This window comes from Entelurus aequoreus, linkage group LG22, assembly GCF_033978785.1.
Source record: "Entelurus aequoreus isolate RoL-2023_Sb linkage group LG22, RoL_Eaeq_v1.1, whole genome shotgun sequence".
NCBI classification, from domain to species: Eukaryota; Metazoa; Chordata; class Actinopteri; order Syngnathiformes; family Syngnathidae; genus Entelurus; species Entelurus aequoreus.
The window spans coordinates 12,122,862-12,146,707 of record NC_084752.1 but is presented as its reverse complement, the minus strand read 5'-3'; the positions used below and the strand labels follow the sequence as shown (position 1 = coordinate 12,146,707).

General features: G+C 39.4%; 1 protein-coding gene across 5 annotated transcripts in view; it reads right to left on the bottom strand.

Moving 5' to 3' along the window:
• Positions 1 to 1,605: 1,605 nt before the first annotated feature.
• The window catches only part of LOC133639383 (ETS-related transcription factor Elf-2-like), a 55,203-nt gene continuing 32,962 nt past the window's right edge, over positions 1,606 to 23,846 (bottom strand). For 4 of the 5 annotated variants that reach the window (XM_062032648.1, XM_062032650.1, XM_062032649.1 and 1 more), the window contains 7 exons: positions 20,790 to 20,903; positions 20,407 to 20,616; positions 15,812 to 15,889; positions 15,406 to 15,601; positions 12,823 to 13,188; positions 9,739 to 9,895; positions 1,606 to 4,006 (listed from right to left, as the gene is read on the bottom strand). In XM_062032648.1, coding sequence (XP_061888632.1) covers positions 3,455 to 4,006; positions 9,739 to 9,895; positions 12,823 to 13,188; positions 15,406 to 15,601; positions 15,812 to 15,889; positions 20,407 to 20,616; positions 20,790 to 20,903 — 1,673 coding nt within the window. In that variant the 3' untranslated portion in view covers positions 1,606 to 3,454. The remainder of the gene's footprint in view (positions 4,007 to 9,738; positions 9,896 to 12,822; positions 13,189 to 15,405; positions 15,602 to 15,811; positions 15,890 to 20,406; positions 20,617 to 20,789; positions 20,904 to 23,846) is intronic. The other variant, XM_062032652.1, reaches the window with a different exon arrangement.

Sequence of the window (23,846 nt, the reverse complement as noted above, 5' to 3'; positions counted from 1 at the left end):
ACATTTAACGTTCGAACTGGAAAACGTTATTTTTCGCAAATATTAGTTTATTTGGGATTTGACGCCTGCAAGATGTTTCAAAAAAGCTGGCACAAGTGGCAAAAAAGACTGAAGAAGTTGAGGAATGCTCATCAAACACGTATTTAGAACATCCCACAGGTTAACAGGCTAATTGGGAACAGGTGGGTGCCATGATTGGGTATAAAAGCAGCTTCCATGAAATGCTCAGTCATTCACAAACAAGGATGGGGCGAGGGTCACCACTTTGTGAACAAATGCGTGAGCAAATTGTCCAACAGTTTAAGAACAACATTTCTGAGCAAGCTATTGCAAGGAATTTAGGGATTTCACCATCTACGGTCCGTAATATCTTCAAAAGGTTCAGAGAATCTGGAGAAATCGCTGCACATAAGCAAGGCCAAAAACCAATGCCTGTGACCTTCGATCCCTCAGGCGGTACTGCATCAAAAAGCGACATCAGTATGTAAAGGATATCACCACATGGGCTCAAGAACACTTCAGAAAACCACTGTTGGTAACTACAGTTGGTCGCTACATCTGTAAGTGCAAGTTAAAACTCTACTATGCAAAGCCCAAGCCATTTATCAACAACACCCAGAAATCCCACCGGCTTCGCTGGGCCCGAGCTCATCTAAGAAGGACTGATGCAAAGTGGAAAAGTGTTCTGTGGTCTGACGAGTCCACATTTCAAATTGTTTTTGGAAACTGGATGTCGTGTCCTGCGAACCAAAGAAGAAAAGAACCATCCGGACTGTTATAGGCGCAAAGTTGAAAAGCCAGCATGTGTGATGGTATGGGGGTGTATTAGTGCCCAAGACATGGGTAACTTACACATCTGTGAAGGCGCCATTAATGCTGAAAGGTACATACAGGTTTTCGAGCAACATATGTTGCCATCCAAGCAACGTTATCATGGACGCCCCTGCTTATTTCAGCAAGACAATGCCAAGCCACGTGTTACAACAGCGTGGCTTCATAGTAAAAGAGTGCGAGTACTAGACTGGCCTGCCTGTAGTCCAGACCTGTCTCCCATTAAAAATGTGTGGCGCATTATGAAGCCTAAAATACCACAATGGAGACCCCGGACTGTTGAACAACCTAAGGTTTACATCAAGCAAGAATGGGAAAGAATTCCACCTGAAAAGCTTCAAAAACTGGTCTTCTCAGTTCCCAAACGTTTACAGAGTGTTTTAAAAGGAAAGGCCATGTAACACAGTGGTAAAAATGCCCCTGTGCCAACTTTTTGGAATGTGTTGCTGCCAATAAATTCTAAATTAATGATTTGCAATTTTTTTTTAAAAGGATTTGCAAATCATTGTATTCTGTTTTTATTTACGATTTACACAACGTGCCAACTTCACTGGTTTTGGGTTTTCTACTTCAATATCTACTCTTTGTAGACCCTACACATGTCCTGAAAACATTCTGATTTTCCTCCCAAAAGGTTAATATATCAAAATAATCCAGAAAGTATGATCTAGTAAATAAAAAGTCCAACTTTGTTAATGTTTTGCAAAAATGAAGTGTTTTGGCGTCAAAGACTCCAAGTAAAAAGCAAATAGGTAAATACATATTTTAACACACAATAGGTTTCAAATGTTTTATGCTTGAGTAAAATCTACTTTAATACACTTTGAAACAAGAGTACAACAAAATATACTTCAAATGTTGAATATACAAACAGTTCAGTCTGAACACAAACTTCTGTATTTTCCCTCTTTTTTGATTTAAAAAAAAATAATGAAATGTCGGACACGAGCAAACATGACAAAAAAAAATGACCTTTTTGAGTGACATCAGACTAAGACTGACATTGCATTCAGTATTTTTTATACACCCTTTAGCAAAAAAAAAAGAAAAAAGATTAGGTTATATACATATTTGTTACATTAGAAAATAATTCTAAGAATGTTCTGCAAAGTACAGCTAAATTCTGAAACTGAAAAAACATTTAAACAATTGTATTTAACTTGAATTGCGTATTCCTGATATATATAAAAAACACAAAGAAAAAATAAAGTACACCAAAAAGAAGCAGACTTGCTTTTCATCCAGAAGCTAAAAAGTGTATCTTCTTCACAGGTGGCAGTGCAGCTTGTGCATACATGATGGTGGTCTTTGTGGTAGTATGCTAAACCCAGTCAGCTCATGAGAATTTAAATGTTAGATCTTTTTTTTTTTTCTATAATACTGTGCTTGGTAAAGTTAGAAAAACAACAAAATTAACTTCAGCTCAGCTTACCTTTCAGACACTACATGAAAAAGAAAACAATGTAAGGCTGCTCTGTAAACCATATAGTAGCTATTATATATACACACGTGTGGTCATATACATATAGTATACACACGCACACACACACACGCACAAAGGATGGCCTTTAGGAGGTACAGTGTTTCCCCAGAAATACATTTTCATTCAATTCATTAACACGCCTGGTCTGCCAGAGAAGAAGAAGACTTAGCAGGAGGGATCATTACTGTTGCCAATTTAGAGGCATGGTTCTGAGCAAGTAATCAGAGCCCTTTACAGTAAATAAAAAGTGGCAAAAAGAAGAGTTTTTCAGCAGTTCTAAAGCTTTTTTTTTTTTTTTTTTTTACCAACATGTGTCATGGCCAATTATGTGAATTTGATGACTACATCATTAGTCTCCACTCCACATTGCATTCCTGTGTGAAACACTGTGGTGTACAATTTGAAATCTTCCTTTCATAAAAAAAATGTATGACAACATCGATCAGTCCAACAGCAGAACGGCAACAATATTGATAGCGCATGCAGAGCTGGATAGAGCTGCTGGACGCTGGTCACCCGTGTTGATACTTCAAATGCAATGAACGCCATCATGTGGCGTTAAAACCATTTTTTAAAAATAGAACAGGGAAGTTGCTTACAGTCACAGCTGTCAACACCAACCTGTATTTTTGACTCAGGGGCGAATTAAGAAACCCTGGCGTTATTTAATTTTGTACCAGATAGTTGAAATAAATCCTGTATACCCACTTTCGGCACACCCCGTATATTCATATACATGTATGTGTGGATGGATATACAATATGTGTGTGTTTTATACACATCTCTTTCAGGCCCCATGTACACACACACACACACACTCACACACTCATTCTGTTATTACAGTGACTGAAGTCAGATTGCTGGGTTTTGTTGCAGAAAATAATTCTACAAACATCTCACTGAAGCTCCATTGTTTGTCCGTTAAAAGTTTCTAATTTGTTGTAGTGTTGTTTGAAAAGCCAGAGGGTTATTGAGATGTTAAAACTTGGTAGTGGATCTGGGCTGGTCCCTTGAAGTCTGTGTTCCTATGTTGGATACTTCCAGGTTCTATGCGAGAAGTTCCCCACGACCAAAAAAAGACCACCTGCTGCTGGTATGGAGTAACAATGATGTCATAACTCACTTTCAGGAGGAAGATTCTCAACATTCGGGCTCTTCAGTCTTTATGATGACAGGCATCTCTTTGCTTAGCACATCAGGGTCCCTTCGGGGTTTGGCCTGGTTCTGTTGGACCGCCACCGCCATTTGCACAGCTTGTACTGGAACGCCGGCGGCCTTCAGCTTGTCCCCTCCCATCACCAGCTCGGAGCCGTTGAAAAGGCCACTAATGATGCGAGGCGCCGCCACCATCGCCTGATTGGCCGTCGACACCGTGACCGCCCCCCCGCCGCTGACGCTTCTCGACACCACCAGAGTCTGCGCTTGCGCCTGAGACGGCACGGACAGCCTCATCACCTGCGCTCCCGAGGCCACGCTGACCGGGGTGAGCGTCTGGACCGTCAGGGGGCTTCCCAGGAGGCCGATTCCCGTGGTCGAGCCCCCGATGCCAGACTTGACATCTGTGGGGTTCTGAAGCTGACACTGAGCCAACTGATGGGCGGGGATTGTGATGATCTTGGCCAGCTGGACCGTGATCTTCTCTCCGTTCTCCGCGGTGGCCGGTACCATCGTGGGGATGGTCTGGATGACAACCTACAGCCAACAAATGACATCCATCTCAGTCGTGCCTGGAGGCCATTTTTTCTAAAATTGACAACTAACAAATAAGGTTTTGTCACCTGTAACACCAACATAACATGTCTTATTATATATAAGTATTAGCATTAGGGTTGTACGGTATACCGGTATAGTATCGCAGTACTAATTAATCAAAAACGGTACTTTTGAAAAGTACCGGTTCCAGGGCATGACATTGCTGGTTTTACGAGCAGACGAGCATGTTCGGCAGCGCACAATCACGGAGTACTTAAAAGCAGACACAGTGTGTAGACAGAAAAGGGAGAATGGACGCATTTTGGCTTAAAAACTAACGATAAAGGTGAAGTTATAACACAAACACCCTCAGGAAGATGTGTTTTAAAACATGGCTGGCGGCTAATGTCCATCAGCAATCGGCAGTGTTTCTGTTTCTTCTAAATCACTAATCCTCGCCTCCATGGTGACAAATAAAGTACGTTTTTTTTTTAGAAGTATCATACCTGCAGCACGAGGAATAGCTAAAAGTGTTTCACTACACACCCTAGGAGGATACAATAGCTCACCGGCGTCACAATGTAAACAAATGCAATGGGTGGATCTACAACTGACATCCGCTGTAATGATACCAAGTACAAGAGCGTATCTAGTCGATACTATTATGATTAAATCAATATTTTTTTATCGTCACAAATTCTGTTCTATTTTTTTTATTTTTTATTCATATAATATTCATAAACTCAGGAAATACGTCCCCGGACACACGAGAACTTAAATTATGACCAATGTATGATCCTGTATTGGATAGATACTTAAATTTGTGGTATCATCCAAAACTAATGTAAAGTATCCAAACAACAGAAGAATAAGTGATTATTACTTAACAGAAGTGTAGATAGAACATGTTGAAACAGAAAACCAGATATTAACAATTTGGATGGATTAATAATACTTTTTTACAGCTTGTTCTTTATAATGTTGAAATAATAATAGAATGATAAATGACAATATGTTACTGCATATGTCAGCAGACTACTTAGGAGCCTTTGTTTGTTTACTTACTACTAAAAGACAAGTTGTCTTGTATATTCACTATTTTATTTAAGGACAAAATTGTTCTTTGATTGCAATAAGAAACATATGTTTAATGTATCGTAAGATTTTTGGTAAAAATAAAGCCAATAATGCCATTTTTGTGGTCACCTTTATTTAGAAAAGTATCAAAATACCTTTTGGTACCGGTACCACAATATTGGTATCGAGGCAACCCTAATTAGCATATTTTGGCTTTTTTTAAATTACCGGTACAAACATCAAAATGGACTAACAAGCGGTTGCTTCAGTCAGCTGGCACCGGTGCAGATGAACCGTAACAATTCTTGAATTGCAGCAAAAAGTTACATAAGTGTTCTGGGTCAAAGATGATTCTAACTTTACTCACAAACGCTGCCATTGTACTCAAGAAATGGTCTTTAGCATGACATGGTTCTACCTGCTGATGCATCATTCATCAACCTACGGGAGGAGCGATCACATTGATTTAAAACTTTTTGGACGTGTCCTTATTGCGTGCATGCATGTACTGTGGGGCGAGCCTGCCAATGTTTTTGACTTGATGGACCACTCCTGCAAAACCAACTTTTCTAACCTGTTGGTACCTGTTTTTGTGAACTTGGGATCTGCATTAAGTCCCAAAATGTGAAATGAAACCATGGAGGCATGGCGGAGATTTATAAAAAAAAATAATCTTGCCTTCTTTCAAACTTGCTCCAAAAAGAACAGTTTGGAATTCAAGACTTTAGTGACATAGTTTGCCTATTTATATCAGCAGCTATCTCCATATATGGGGGAAGTTTACCCGAAGAGCTTTGTTCGAGTCCGCTATTGTAGTCCGATGTTGTAGTCAATAAGTTCATTCTTTTTCCTCTACCCTCTTGTTGTGGGGCAGCTCGTACGTGCACATGCATCCTCGCTGTTGCCATTTAGAATAAAAAGTAGCGTATAGTTTGAACTTATGTCAGTAAACTCAATATGGAAGCCCAAAAACTACAACACGGCTGACGAGAAAAGACGCAGTCGACAGGGGCTTGGCCTGGAGGACGACTTAAGCACGTAAATAAGGCTGACCACAAAACGGCACATTTTGAAGTGACTGTCAGAAAGCGGCTTCGAGGGGAACTGCACTTTTTTTTTAATTTTTCTTACCGTTCACAATCATTATTAGAGACACGATGAATGGATTTTTTAATGCATTCTAAATATTAAATAAACGTAAATAAAAGTCTGCTTACAGCGCAGCCAATGGGATGTCCTCCATTAAAACCCATTATATAACCATTCAAAAAGCGACAACAATACTCCAATTTACATTTTGTGACTTGAATATTAACCAAGTATAAGTGATTTTATTATAAGCGCGAATGCAGACTAACTATAGCGGCGCCGGGATCACAAGTCTGTGTACAATTTCGACTGGTGAGGTGTTTCCTCGCTTCCTTGCTCCCTGGAAGTTTATTGTAGATCATAAATCATGCATCTCACCTGGACAGAAGTTGTCCGAGTAGATATTCCGACAAGTTGGTACACTTCTACAGCCATTTAGGACCCGGAAATGGCAAGAACGACACGAAAAGACCATTGGTCCATCTGCCCCCCGTCCTCACCACACCATTTCTTCCCGAGGACTACGAGATATTCTTAATCTAAATGGGAATATATGAACATCCCAACAGTCGGCATTCTAATGACAGCAGATATTGTACAGTAAGTGATATTTTATGGTTTGTTGGCTCTCATGAAGTCTACAGTGAGTAATAATCAGTGATGAAGAAAAAAATGTGCCTGTTACTACATTACATGTATACTTGCATCATGTATATAAAACCCTAATGGAGGTGTTTGAATGTTTTTAAGGGCTTTATAGGCGGAATTGAGCGGCTCCCATTGGCTCTGTTGTAAACAGACTTTTGATCACATTTAACATTTAGAATGAAAAAATGTATGTAACATCCATCATCATGTCTCTCATAATGATTGTGAACAATAGGCAACAATTCCAAAAAGTTCCCCTTTAAAGATGGTCTGTAAATAATATAAATGCAAATAATCACCATTACATGTTATGTAGACCACAAGGAAGTGTTTTAAATATCGAAAACAATGTATCATAATGACCACAAAACAGGACAATATGGATTCTAAAGAGTAGTAGTGGTGTTAAAAAAAAAACGATTCACATCCAAATTGCACTTTGGATTTATTCCGATTCTAAATTGCTTAATTAAATTAAAAACCCTTATGACTCAATTTTTAAAAAGACGTTTTAGGCCATCTACATGCTTGTGTCATTCATCAAAAAGAGCTTTTGTAATCAGTTTCAAAAAGGTTTTATAATCATTTTTATACCAAATATATTGCGAGAATCAGTTTGATGGTGTTAAAACGAGAATCAAAACATGAGTTGTTGTAAGATTCAAATCTCTACTTAAAAAGACCAAAGATGATTAAAAAAAATGGTGATTTGCTTAAAACCAAGGATGTTAGCACCCTTTGAGGAAAAAAAGAGGAACATTTTTATCAGCACTTTGTACTGCCATGCAAACCCCGAAATAAAATTGTGAAAATCAAGACTACATTTCCTGGAATTGGGTGAATTTCTACATTTATAATTTTACCTTTAGATTTATTCTCATCTACCAACCTCTTTTGGCTGTCTTTTTGACACTTTTATGTCCCATGCTACAGAATGTTTTGTTTTACTATTAGATAATTTACGAACAATTATATAACATGCATGCAAAGAACTCAGAAAACGTATCCCATTTGGCAACTCTATTTTATAGCCACGCCCCCTCGGGTAATATACTTTCGAAATTGTTACCTCTGTTTAAATCAGTCATGTCAAAAATATACCTTCTCGCTGGCTACTAATAAATACTACAACTGGTTCGGAACTAACAGTGTCCAGATTGTAATCATTCCAAATTTGATTGACAGCAAAGTAGACAGCCGTCAACATTGTGGCTCGGAGAGCGAACGGAGGAAACAAGCTGGTAGCTAGATTGTTGGCTAACTAGTCTCCCCTTCCTGTAACTCAGTGCGGCATTGAGGCAAGAGGAACGGTGAATACCTGAGGCTAAGGCGAGCGTTCCAAATTTTTTTGATAAGATTGTATTTTTATTGATATTGATCATTTTAAAAAAACACTGTAGTGATATTTTTGATGCGAAAAAAAATTGTTTAAAAAAAAAAAGCTGATTTCCGTGGACATTTCACATGCCTATAAAACATAAGCACAAGACCCTAAAATGTGTGTTGTAGGAATACTAAGCAAAAATATCAAAGCAACATTTTGAAAGAGCAATTGTTATAGCATGCTGACTATTTTATACATAGTGTATTATTAACATTTGAAAAACATTTTTTATAGAAAATGTGAAATGTTAAAATGGCTTCAACATGCTACTACCATATTTTCCGGACTATAAAGCGCACTTCAAATCCTTTTTTTCCCCACAAAACTCGACAGTGCACCTTATAACCCGGTGCAGCTAATGTAAGGAATAAGTTTGGTTGAGCTTTCCCACCTCGTAGCTATTTTATTTGGTACATGATGTAATAAGTGTGACCAATGGCAGTCAAACATTAGAGATAAGTGTAGCCTGCACTATGATGGCAATATGACTCAACATTTTGTATGTTCCATTGAAAATATAGAACATTACACACTGTGCTCAAAAATCTATCAAAATGTTTTACAACGACTTTGGTAAGCTATGAAGCAACACCGCTTGATGTGCTTCAACATACGAGTATTATTATGGTGTGTGTATAAGACAAGACATTATCTGGCGTTTTTTTCCGCAACATTAAGCAAAGGCAACTTTTTTTACCATCTGGTACCTGCTTATCTGTATTTGGGATCTGCATAAGTCCTGAAAAATTGAGCGCGTCCGCCTTTGTAGTCCGTGTCAACACCGTGGTCGATAAACTTCTTCTTTTTCTCTATCTTCTTGTTATGGAATATTCATCCTACGCTGTTGCCATTTCTAATATAAAGTAGTGTAAAGTTCTTACTTATATCTGTCAGTAAACACACCATGAAAGCGCTAAAACATAGTTGTATGTGTAGTGAGTTGACATTATTCACCCAAGGAACTTTAGTTATTAGAGAGACCGATCGGACGTTTTTTCACGGGACACATTTCCGGTGCTGTTGTTTCCGGATGAGAAGATGCTGCTCCGTTATTGATTGAAGTAAAGTCTGAATGTCATTAAAACAGTTAGCTCCATCTTTTGACACTTCCACTCCCGTCCTTGCACGCTACACCGCTACAACAAAGATGACGGAGAAAAGACGCTGTCGAAGGTGAGCCACGTAAATAAGACAGCCAACAAAACAGCGCATCCGGAAGAGACTGTCAGAAAGCGGCTTGAAGATGATCTGTAAAACATAATCTATGTAACATTTTGACCAAAGAACCACCATTACATGTTATGTAGACCACAAGGAAGTGTTTTACATTTAGAATTTTTTTTAATAATATGACTCCTTTAATGTACCCAATAATCCGGTGCGCCTTTTGTATGAAAAAAACAAAACAAAAACAGACCATAAATCGGCAGTGCGCCTTATAATCCGGAAAATACGGTACATATTTTGCAGTTTGCTCCCCTGAAAGAAACCTATCAGCCAGGTTAAAAAAATAGGGGTTACCCAACAAACCCACCTTCTGCTGGGAGTTGGTGCCTCCAGCAGCACTGGACAGGATTGTTGCATGGCCAGATGTCCCTGTTCTTACTCCTGGCTGCTGCAGAGCAACTGTAGAGATCTTCTGGCCTAACGAGGTCATGACGACCGGCACCTGCATGGCAACCCGCATTGTCCTGTAAACCAGATGGAAAGTCTTAATACTTGAGTATATGTGACACCACTTTGCAGGGGTACCCTTCATGTAATGCAGCGTTTCTCAAAGCGTGGGGCGTGCCCCACTGGTGGGGAATAGAGACATGACAGGTGGGGCGCGAGGAACAGGAGGAAATGTCACTTTAATTTTTTTTTTAATTATTATATTCTTAGATTTTTTTTCTTTAGTATGCTTTCATTTTCTATACACCCTGTAAATCACTTTGTGATTCTGTCTGTGAAATCTGCTATATAAATAAATGTAAATTACTTATTTTTCCTGTAGGCTTTAAAATTCTGGGTAGGAGCGAAAGTTTGACAGACATAGCAACAGTAACTAATGGGGCCGGGGCTAAGCGGAACAAACTTTCGCGCGGATGGGTAGCAGGCTAATCAATATCCACTCATCGGGCAGAGAGCTGTGTCCATTCTTCTCCCCTTTGCCACATCTTATCCGTGTGAGATAGGCTTTTCAGCTTTTGCTTCACTCAAAACGAAGTACAGGTCTCAGCTGAACGTCATTGAGCATGACTTAAGAGTGACAGTGTCAAGCCTGCAACCCCGATTTGAAAAGCTGTGCAGTGCAAAACAGGCTCATTGCAGCCACTAATGCTGGAGTACTGTAAAACTCATGTTCACTTGCCCTGTCTTGCCAAGCTCCTCCTTTTTATTTTGCAGATATTGCAAAGTGGCACTTTTATTTTATTTATTATTAAACTTGATGCAAGTTATTTGATTTATTATTGAACTTGATGCAAGTTATAACACTTTTATTTGATTTATTATTGAACTTGATGCAAGTTATAACACTTTTATTTGATTCATTATTGAACTTGATGTAAGTTATAACGCTTTTATTTGATTTACTATTGAACTTGATGCAAGTTATAACACTTTTTTTGATTTATTATTGAACTTGATGCAAGTTATAACACTTAATAAATGAAGTTAACTTGCATCAAGTTCAATAATAAATAAAATAACTGTGCAGCTGTGGTATAATTATACCACAGCTGCACAGTTATTTTATTTATTATTGAACTTGATGTTATTTTATGTTATTGAGTTTGAATGTACACAACTTGATGTTACTTGATGTTCATTAAATTTGAAAATATTAAGCTTGGCATTAGCGTTCTATTGGGGCGATGGGGGCAGGTGGGGCTTGAAAACTCCCCCTTGTCCAAAGTGGGGGATGACAAAAAAAGTTTGAGAACCACTGATGTAATGGACAGTTGCGCAGCGCCACAGCTATATGAAAGCTGCCACCCCTTACAAATCAGGATATTTTAAAGGAAAACACATTGAAGTAATACATTACATACAGCTAAATATTCACACATTGATACACTGAAAATTCAGCCACCTGATCAAACGTAAGCAAGACGCACACCATAGTCTGGAGCCTTGGCGGTAAGACCGGCACCTTAGCTCATGTTGGGCCAGCTTCTCCTCCACCTACAGCATGCGCACAGCCCCACTTTGCACTGTAGCCAGACTGACTGAGCCATTGGAGCCAATCCTTATGGGAGAAATGGGTATTGGCAGTGCCGATTGCTTTATGACTGCAAAACAGCTTCCCCTAAAACGTACCCCAAAAAAGTGATCAAATAATTGGGGGGTCAAAACAATTTTTTTTTTTCTATTGATTTGCAATTCTTTTTTGTAACGATTCTTAATCCATAAAAAACAAATCATGAATCAAAATATATACAGTACAGGCCAAAAGTTTGGACACACCTTCTCCTTCACAACACAAGTGATCGTCCCAACCCCACTGATAAAGCAAGAAATTCCACTAATCAACCCTGATAAGGCACACCTGTGAAGTGAAAACGATTTCAGGTGACTACCTCTTGAAGCTCATTGCGAGAATGCCAAGAGTGTGCAAAACAGTAATCAGAGCAAAGGGTGGCTATTTTGAAGAAACTAGAATATAAAACATGTTTTCAGTTATTTCACCTTTTTTTGTTAAGTACATAACTCCACATGTGTTCATTCATAGTTTTGATGCCTTCATTGACAATCTACAATGTAAATAAAGAAAATGCATTGAATAATATATATATATATATATATATATACCGGTATATATATATATATATATATATATATATATATATATATATATATATATATATATATATATATATATATATATATATATATCAGCACAGTCATTGGATAAACGCAGCTCACGGAAGCCGAGCGTCTCTGAATATGAACGAGAAGTAATGATGATTGGGTGATCTGTCTGAGGCTGAATTCCTTTTTGAATGACAGCAAAAGAAACAAATCAGCGTTTAAGGCCTGCTCAGTGGCCTTGTGGTTAGAGTGTCCGCCCTAAGTTCGGTAGATCGTGAGTTCAAACCCCGGCCGAGTCATACCAAAGACTATAAAAATGGGACTCAGCATCAAGGGTTGGAATTGGGGGTTAAATCTTTAAAATGATTCCCAGGGTGGCCACCGCTGCTGCTCACTGCTCCCCTCACCTCCCAGGGGGCGGAACAAGGGGATCGGTCAAATGCAGAGAGTAATTTCACCACACCTAGTGTGTGTGTGTGACTATCAGTGGTACTTAAACTTTAACTATAAACCACTGCCATAGCATGTTTACATTTTTATTCCGTTGTTCCTGTAACGGCCTGTGTTACATTACACTGTACAAAAATAATTATAAAGATAGAGCAAAACGATAAAATAATAAAGAAAAATCTGTTAAAACAGTTTACTAATACCAGATTTGTTTTCAAATGTATGTAAATTTCTTTGGCCTTTTTTTTTTTTTTAAAGAAAATATGTGCATCGTCGACTGTTAAGCAAATGTTTTGATGATGTCATATAGACCACGCTCCCACAAGCATATTGGCAAGCTGGGGGTAACCCTGCTTTGATAGTTTTAACTTACCTGTGCCCCGAAGGGTTGGAAAGGACAGTTGTTTGCTGATTCCGGCTGCCATCTCCTGACAGCGTCCTTGGTGTGCTTACTGCCAAGGTCTTGTTGCCCACAGCAGCAGACGAATGAACCAAGTGGCCTCGGTTTCCGCCTCTCAGGATGTTGGGCTTCCTGGGGGACAGGCCCGACCCCTTGAGCATCACATCTGATGGCTGCGGGATGCGCTCGTAGGACGCGGTCGTCTCCATTGGGTCATCAGCAACAGACATGTCTGCCTTGTCGTCGTCAATGACGATAATGTTTTTTGGCATTTCTTTGAACTGATAAACCAGCCGTTGGCCCTCAACCTTAGCGAGGATGCCACGTTGGTAGTAATATCTGCAAAACAAGATGGTGGAAACTACATTTTAATGCTTGATAGTGGACTGAGGTTGTCCAAGGTGCAGCCCGTGGGACACGTTCAGCCTACAGCTTTTTTTTTTATTATTGACCCTCGGAATAGTCTAACAGTAAAAATGATTGTTCATGATGTGTCAGATATTAGACTAATGAGCTTTGTCCCCTATTTAGTTCAAATATCTTAGCATATATTCACATCAGTGGACTGCTTTTAGCATATCTAATGTACAAAATGTATCAAAGTGTCCCCCATCCTTTAAAGTACCATCAGAGTGGAAAAACAAGTTAACTTTCTATGCTTATTTGTGTTTCATTGTATCAAACTATATCCAATTGTATTTACAATCCGCAAAGTTTATAAAAACGCAGTTTAAACATCACAAATTCAGTCAGCCATTTTGAATATTCCGCTCCGAATACCTTTCGGCTATTTTCGGAGATTGACATCCCGGTAGTAACGCTTATGCCTGTCGATCCATCAGATCAGTCATACTGGAAATACGCAAAAATTGGAAAGAAAAGTGGCTTTTATCATTGACAATCCTTATGTAAGACAAGAACATATACCGTAATTTCCGGACTATAAGCCGCACCTGACTATAAGCCGCACCAGCTAAATCTAGGGGAAAATACAGATTGCTCCATATATAAGCCGCACCCGACTATAAGCCGCAGGGTTTTGATGTGTAATTACCGTAGTATATAGGGGTTCCTGCTACCACGGAGGGGATTGTCGGGACAGAGATGACTGTTTGGGAACGCAAAGCGTCCCATTTATTAACAATAAATCTTTCAATCATTCAATCAAACTTTCACATCTTTGACATGGCGAACAGCATTCGTGCAGAGTACAAATAATACAACGGTGCAAAGTAATACAAAGTGCTCACCTGTACGTTATCAAAATAACCAGCCTACCGGTATATGAAAAGTCAGTCTTTAATCATTGTGTCATCGTCTTCCTCCTGCGTACTAAAACCACCGAAATCCTCTTCGTCGGTGTCGGAGAAGAACAGGCCGTAAATAAGCCGCACCCTTGTATAAGCCGCAGGGACCACAACGAGGGGAAAAAGTATCGGCTTATAGTCCGGAAATTACGGTACTTGGCTTTTGATGCATTCAAAATTGTAACTAAATACCTAACAATTCAGTCAAAAGATCGAGGGTCCGCTGTTGCGCTCATTTTACTCTCTCTCTAAAAACAACAATAAAAAACTTCATTTTCATGTCATGACCTGAAAATTAACCAAATATGAGTGATATTTTGTTATTATGAGCGCTAACGCAGACGGCCTATTTTAGCCGTGCATTTAAAGCAGTGAGCTTATGCCAGCTTATGCTGCTATTGTTGACACACTGCTTCTACTTTGTCTCAAACTTGCCTAAAGTAAATTCTAGATTATAATTAATGCATCTCTCACCTTGTAGTCAACAAATGTGGGCATGGGTCGTCGACTTTCACGTCCCCGAAATGGCGAAATAGACCCCAAAAGACGCTTCCTGCAGGAACTTTTCTTAACCCTTCGTGAGAATTGTAATTGAATCTCCATCTAAATGGAATGTGAGCTTCCCGTCAGTGGGCATCCCACCGAGAATGGAGATATTACAGTAAGTGTTTCTTTTACTGTGGTTTATTATGATTAGTTTGTATGTTTAGCACCTAGCAATGCTGCAGATGCTATAGTGCCACAATGAAACTGAATCTATTACTCGGCTTCTATAACTTATTGCTCATCTTCTTTGTGTTCGGGCTCAAAAACATAAGGTCCTGAATCATAATTTTTTCCAAAAGTAATTAATGTTGGCTCTTAAAGTCTGCTTGATTAGCAATGTCGTGGATGAGAAAGGGCTCTATGGTTCCTCACGCAAAGTCATGCGATCACATGAATAGCTTCCTCATTATCTCTCAAAATGGCTACGGAATCACTGTGAGATTGATACTATTTTGATCATATCTATTTATCCACACATTTTGGAATTCCTATGGTGTCATAAAATAATTATATATGATAAAAATAGAGGCGACTTGATTTTCCACTCTACTGGTACTTTAATTTTACTGTGGCAAACCTCAATGAACAAATGTTTGGACCACACCCTGATTTAGATGTTGTACAGTTAAAGACCATTAATTTGGGTAATAATGTCTCCAAGGCTACTGAAAACCCTCCCTGGGTAGGTAAGTGGGTTCCTTACCTGAGAGCCCGCCCCATGGTCTCGTAGTTCATGTCTGGCTTGTTCTTGTGCTTTCCCCACAGCTTCGACACGGCCTTTGAGTCCACCAGCTTAAAGATGCCCTTTTCTCTTTGAGTCCACTTGATGTACCTTGGACAGGTGTTCTTGTCTTGCAGGAGATCCAACAGGAACTCCCATAAGTAGATGGTGTTCCCCGCTGGAAAGCACATGACAACATTAACTTATTATTTAGTCAACTTCAGATTTGATTGAATGGTCATCACAGGCCAAAACATCTTAGCTTTGTGTTATATGCGACAAAACAAAATTGTGAAATAGCTAACAATATATTTCATTAATTATAAATCCATTTTATTTTACAGTATGCAGTAAGTGGACAAAACAACAGCACATTTTGCAACTTTACCTTTCCCTTCTCTTGTCTTCTTCCGGATGCTGAGATCATCTGAGTAAGATGACTGACTTGGTTTCAGTTTCCGTCCAGCTGGAAAGAATAAGATTTGGAAAATAACTCATTTTGCCGTCATTAAACTGATGTCTGGAAATCAAAAATAATTTGATTTCTTAGTAAATGTTGACCACTAAATTGTGCTGTGTTTATAAAGAAAAGTAAAACATGTTTAATAACTATATTTTAAAGCAGGGGTGTCAAAGTCAAATGGACGGAGGGCCAAATAAAAAATTTAGCTACAAGCCGAGGGCCGGACTGTTCGAATGTTCATTGAAAAATTTTTAAATGACGCATATAGTCTAGTGAACCTAATTGAACCTACTGAAAACCTAACAAATATATTCCAATATGATCAGATAAATAAAGCAATATTTTCTTATGGCTCTGTCAGTAATCTTTAATTTTCAACAGACACAAAAGACAAATTTCCTTTATATAAAAATCCCCATAACATGAACATTAAATGAAAGAAACCGGTATTCAAGGCACCATCAGTAGCCTATATTTTCTATTTTAGCAAAAGTGGGCTAAATTTACTTCAAAGAAAAAAACAATAGCAATTTTCTATCATCCACTCAACTGAAATATTTTTAAAATATAATTAAATTGAAATACAATAAAATAAAGTGCAAAAATCTATAAATCAAAAACAACACTTTGTTTAAGGAGAAGTAACATGCAGTGAAAACAAATATTAAACTTTAACTTTTAAACTTGAATTGAGTAAAAACTCTAAATATGTGATTGCACAGTAATGTTCACATTAAACCCCCCTCCTCCCTCCGTGGGAGGGAGGCGAGTTGGGTGCCCGAAACCCCCCGCTGGTTTCGGCCCGCCCCTTGGCGCGCGTGGCACGGCGGGCTCCGCGACCCGACGGCTGGCCCTCGTGGCTTGACGGCGGGCGCGTCCCGACGGGCCGCGCGTAGGGGTCAAACGCAGAAGTCTCAGGGCCTCGTGGTGAGGGGGTGGCCTGCGGGTTTCGGCCCGCTTGACCCCCCCGCTCCGCTTGGCGCGCGTGGCACATGACGGGTTCCGCCACCGACGCTCGGGCTGCAGCCCGACGGTGGTGCGGGCCCGGCGGTGACGCGCGGTTTGGGGAAACAAAGCAGAAGTCTCAGGGCCTCGGGGCCGGGTTTCGGCCCGCCCCCTTGGCGCGCGTGGCACGGCGGGCTCCGCGACTGACGGCCGGGCTGCAGCCCTTCGGCCGGCAGGCGCGTCCCGGCGGGCCGCTCGCCCCCTTTCGGAACCTTGGACCGGCATCCGCTTGGTGCGTGTAAAAGATCTGCGGTCTAAAAAAAAAAAAAAAAAAAAAAAAAAAAAAAAAAAAAGATCTGCGGTCTGCGGGCCGGTTCTAATAATAAATCAAGATCATCCCAAGGGCCGTAAAAAACCTTCTCGCGGGCCGGATATGGCCCGCGGGCCTTGACTCTGACATATGTGTTTTAAAGCCATATCAATAACACACCTGGTCAAATGTTTTTATTAACCTGGGAAATTTTATTTTGCTCATCCATCCATCCATTTTCTACCGCTTATCCCTTTTTGGGGTCGCGGGGGGTGCTGGAGCCTATCTCAGCTGCAATCGGGCGGAAGGCGGGGTACACCCTGGACAAGTCGCCACCTCATCACAGGGCCAACACAGATAGACAACATTCACACTCACATTCATTCACTAGGGCCAATTTAGTGTTGCCAATCAACCTATCCCCAGGTGCATGTCTTTGGAAGTGGGAGGAAGCCGGAGTACCCGGAGGGAACCCACGTAGTCACGGGCAGAACATGCAAACTCCACACAGAAAGATCCCGAGCGCAGGATCGAACCCAGGACCTTCGTATTATGAGGTAGATGCACTAACCCCTCTACCACCGTTACATCACATAAACCAGGAGTAAAGCAAAGTGTTCACCCAATTTGTGTTTATACAAGAGCATTCTATAACGTTTACAAATTAAAATGGAAGAACATAAATATATTTAAACACACAAATAAAAATAGTATGGCTCTTATGAAGCCAGAACAATATATAGTTTATTCTGCCAAGAAAGTATATATTGTTGTTTTTGTTTTTTTTATTGCGTGTGGAAAATTATATTTTGAATTTGTGGATGTTTTTGAAGTCTTTCTAGTGCTTTTCATGGAAAAAAGTTTGTGAATGTAACTGTATGCAACGCCGCTATGTTCGTGTGAATGTAACTGTGGAAAAGCGATTGCAACACAGCTAGCTGTAGTGCATTAGGGTTGTACGGTATACTGGTACTAGTATCGCGGTACCAATGAAGCAAAAACGGTACCATACTCTGTTTGAAAAGTACCGGTTCGCCATATTATTATTTTTTTTACAGGCATGACGGCGCATTGTCATCACGTAGTGACATTGCTGGTTTATGAGCAGACGAGCATGTTCGGCAGCGCACAATCACGGAGTACTTACAAGCAGACTCAGTGTGTAGACTGAAAAGGGAGAACGGACGCATTTTGTCTTAAAAACTAAAGATAAAGGTGAAGTTATAACACTGAAACGCCCTCAGGAAGAGGTGCTTTTAAACATGGCTAGCTAGTTAGCGGCTAATTTCCATCCGCAATCTGCAATGTTTTAGCTATTTCTAAATCACTAATCCTCGCCTCCATGGCGACAAATAAAGTGAGTTTTTTACAAGTATGATCCATGCAGAATGAGGAACATACATGCTTCATTACACACCGTAGCTCACCGGCGTCACAATGTAAACAAATGCCATGGGTTGATCTACACCTGACATCCACTGTAAAGATACCAAGTACAAGAGCGTATCTAGTCGATACTACTATGGTAACATCAATATTTTTTAATCACAAAATATTTTTTCTTTAAAAAAGAAAACTAAAAATCATATTATGTTTATAAACTCAGGAAATACGTCCCTTGACACATGAGAACTTAAATTATGACCAATGTATGATACTGTAACTACTTGGTATCGGCTCGATACCTAAATTTGTGGCATCATCCAAAACTTATGTAAAGTATCCAAACAACAAAAGAATAACCGATTATTACATTTTAACAGAAGTGTAGATAGAACATGCTGAAACCGAAAATAAAGTAAATGAACAAGTAGATTAATAATAAATTTTTACAGCTTGTCCTTTATAACTTTGATAAAATAATAGAATGACAAATGACAATATGTTACTGCATACGTCAGCAGACTAATTAGGAGCCTTTGTTTGCTTACTTACTAGAGATGCGCGGTTTGCGGACACAACCGCGGAGTCCGCGGATAATCCGCGGGTCGGGCGGATGCATGACGAAAAAAATAGATTTTAAATAGATTCGGGCGGGTGGCGGTTGAATCAATTCTCTCGAATGTCTGCTGATTTTCACCCAATCAACAATAATAAGGGCGTACCGTGTTGGTACTGCCTTTATCACCCTCTACAACATGTACAGCCAGCGTGCAAGCCCAGTCACATGTGTGCGGCCTCTGCTTGCACACGTAAGTGACAGCAAGGCATACCTGGTCCACAACCATACAGGTTACACTGACGGTGGCCGTATAAAACAACTTTAACACTCTTAATATGCGCCACACTGTGAACCCACACCAAACAAGAATGACAAACACATTTCGGGAGAACATCCGCACCGTGAGACAACGTAAACACAACAAAACAAATACCCAGAACACCTTGCAGTCATAACTCTTTCTGACTGAAATATACAACCCCCCCCCCCCCACCACCACCACCAAACCCCGCCCACCTCAACCGACGCACGGGGTGGGTTGATGTGTGGGGGCGCAGTGTAGGGGGGCGGGGTTTGGTGGTAGCGGGGGTGTATATTTCAGCCAGGAAGTGTTAGGACTGCAAGGTGTTCTGGGTATTTGTTCTGTTGTGTTTGTTGTGTTACGGTGTGGATGTTCTCCCGAAATGTGTTTGTCATTCTTGTTTGGTGTGGGTTCACAGTGTGGCACAAATTAAGAGTGTTAAAGTTGTTTTATACGGACACCGTCAGTGTAACCTGTATGGCTGTGGACCAGGTATGCCTTGCTCTCACTTACGTGTGCAAGCAGAAGCCGCACACATCATGTGACTGGACTGTTATGCTGTCTGTACATGTTGTAGAGGGTGATAAAGGCAGTACCATCACAGCACGCCCTAACTTTTTCTGTTAGGGTGCGACCCCATGTCTATATTATATATATAACAACGGGCGGGTGGCGGGCGGTTGTGGTTTTGATAAAACGTTAGTTCGGTTGGATGACGACTTTTGTGATGCGGATGCGGATGAAATAATTGCCTATCCGCGCATCTCTATTACTTACTAATACAAGACAAGTTGTCTAGTATGTTCACTATTTTATTTAAGGACAAACTTGCAATAAGAAACATATGTTTATTGTACCCTAAGATTTTTTGTTAAAATAAAGCCAATAATGCCATTTTTTGTGGTCCCTTATATTTAGAAAAGTATCGAAATACATTTTGGTATTGGTACCAAAATATTGGTATCGAGACAACCCTATAGTGCATGCATGTGTGCAATATAATGACAGAACACCTAATTTACCTCTTCTCTTCCGGACAGGCTCATGGCTGCGTTCCGGCTCTGGCTCCTCTAACAGACTTCCTATATCTTCTTCTTCTTCGTCGTCATCGTCGTCGTCATCATCCTCGCAGCAGTCTTCTGTGGAGATCTCCACCTCAGTCTCTGCGATGTCAGGACGCATGGCAGCATGGAGGAAGTCTGGCGTTGTTACACACGGCGGGATGAAAGCTTCTACATAGTGGAGAGAAAGAGGAACAGCTCTGAATTTGATTTCTATTCATATAAACGTTTACTTGAAATTATTGTCTTTAACTGTCTGATTGTATGCTAGTAAATTGGCTTAATAAAACAAAAACCAAGATGGGGTTTACATGAAGACAAAAAAGGAATCATCGTAACTTTACCTGGACTACAGTCTTCTCTGACACTGGATGGTGAGTCCATGTGTAGGAGAGCCTGTGCAGCCTCGATGGTCTTGTCAGAGCAGTGCACACTGGCACTATGGACAGACGCCTCCACTAGACAACACAAACATCAACAAAACTATTAGAGGGAATATATATATATATATATATATATATATATATATATATATATATATATATATATATATATATATATATATATATATATATATATATATATATATATATATATATATATATATAGGTTTTAGTACTACCATTTCCAGATCGATATTTTTCAGTGCTCTTCTATGTTGGACTTCATACGTATCTGTTTGCTTTTGCTTTATTTATATTGTTATACAGTTAAACTACATCTTAGCGGTGTAGCGTGCAAGGACGGGAGTGGAAGAAGTGTCAAAAGATGGAGCAAACTGTTTTAATGGCATTCAGACTTTACTTCAATCAATAACGGAGCAGCATCTCCTCATCCGTGGCTCACTAGTGCAACAACAACACCAGAAATGTGTCCCGTGAAAAACCGTACGACCGGAACTCTCTCATAACTAAAATTCCTGCATCCTGCATAATTGTTTTAATTTTTTCAGTTCATTCTAAAATTATATTATTAATCTAACGGGATTCCTGCATGTATGTGCACTTCATGTGTATATATAATGTACTTTCTTTAGTGTACTTTGTTTTACAGTGACTTTATTGGGAAGGATATCAACAAAACACCTCAAGTTATTTTTTCAAATGTAATTCAAAGGACGGTTTACATATTTCCATCCATCCATCCATTTTCTACCGCTTGTCCCTTTCTGGGTCGCGGGGGGTGCTATCTCAGCTGCACACGGGCGGAAGGCGGGGTTCACCCTGGACAAGTTGCCACCTCATCGCAGGGCCAACACAGATACACAGACAACATTCACACTCACATTCACACACTAGAGCCAATTTAGTGTTGTCAATCAACCTATCCCCAGGTGCATGTTTTTGGAGGTGGGAGGAAGCCGGAGTACCCGGAGGGAACCCACACAGTCACGGGGAGAACATGCAAACTCCACACAGAAAGATCCCGAGCCCGGGATTGAACTCAGGACCTTCGTATTGTGAGGCACATGCACTAATCCCTGCGCCACCGTACATATTTGGCAAACTAAATTGCAACATCCAGGGAGGGCAAAATAAAGTGTAGCCTGTGTTACCTTTTGCAATAAGCAGCAATTGAAACAGCATTGAAAAAGAGAGAGCAGTCAACCAAGTCAAATTCTTTGTATTAAAGCTGATTGTGTTTCTGATTGTTTAGCCTTTTTAAGGAAAATATATCAATCATTGCAAATCAAAGTGATCATGTCATATTAACCACGCCCTAGCCACACTACCACTGCCGCATATAAGGTGGCAATCAGGGGGAAACCCTGTAATCCCTTTCTAACTAAACATATGTTGTGTCAGGATAACACACTTTTTTTGTCATAGAAATAACCCCCTTGAGACTCAATTATTTTGTGGTCACCAATGTATATTGAAATACCGGTAAGCAAGAAATTTTCAACAAAACAGTGGACCAGGACTTGAGTTTGAAGTAGAAGGGTTGGCAACTTAAGCAGGTTCTTCTGTATTTATTTATTGGTGAATTCAGGCAAAAAGATTTGAAAGAGAGCAACTAGGAGTTTTAGCTTTTGTTTGTGTATTTTAACAATTTTACACATCTAAAATATTTTTCAAATATTGTTAGACATTACATTTGTTATAAATTAAATATTTTTTTGCTTTTCTGACTGTAACCGCAATTTACAAGTTAATTGCAAAAATCACAAAATCATTGAATAATCTTGAAAATCCTAGTAATGTAATAGTGATACTGGTCATATTTTAGTATCTGATTGATAGTATTACCCACCCCAAGCTAGAACAGTTATAAAATGGCGCCCTCTTGAGGTAAATGATTACTACTGCTAGTTTTCTACACAAATGGGATTGTTAAAACTTCCTAAATGTTTTTCCCCAAACAGATTTAGAGTTTGTGCGATGGCAAAGCGGCTCTGTGCATGTTTTGACTTTTACACTACATGTTGAATTGAGTTTGAGTTTATTTGGAACATGCAAGCATACAACATGATACATCACAATTTCCAGTTTCTTAATTCAACATGTTTGAAAAAGAGTAGGAAGAAGCAGAGTTTATTTAATCCTACCCCTTTACCTTTACATAGCAGTTGCTAAAAATATTGTTCACTTCCTGCTCTCAGTTTATTCACAATATACTCCATAACTAAGAACATTAAAAATATATAAATAAATAATAATTAGTGAAGTAAATTATATTTCATATGGTGAAATAAATAAGATTATCTATAAAATGAATGGATGGATGAAACAAATTCAGAATGTTTATCGTGGTTCTTCTTCTTTGTACTTTGTAAACACTTTACAGTTTATTTAAGTGGATCATATTAGTACATTGTTTGATTTCTTTGGTTAATCCAGGGGTGTCAAACTCATTTTAGATCAGGGGCCACATGGAGAAAAATGTACTCCCAAGTGGGCTGGACTGGTAAGATCACGGCACGATAATTTAAAAATAAAGACAACTTCAGATTTTTTTCTTTGTTTAAAAATAGAACAAGCACATTCTGAAAATGTACAAAACAATGTGTTAGTTTTGGTTTTTTTACTTACTTTACATCTATCTTTGTCGTTATTTAGACTTTCTGAATAAATTATGTGATAATGTTCATCAGTCAACTCATTGGTGTTAATTTTCAATCTATCAAGATTAAAAAAATAATATCAAAATCAAATTACAGGATGTTATTTATGTAGTTTGATCATTTTCATCAACTGGTACCCTAACATGTGGTTTATATATGTATGTTTTTTTTACATATGTAGCATAATATACAAAGATACAAAGAATTGCTATTGCGACATCTAGTGAACACATTTAGTACAGCAGTTTCTTTCATTAAAACATTTTGGCTCATTTTTATAAATAGCAAACTCATCCCACGGGCCGGATGAAACCTGTTTTGACGTTTGACACCCCTG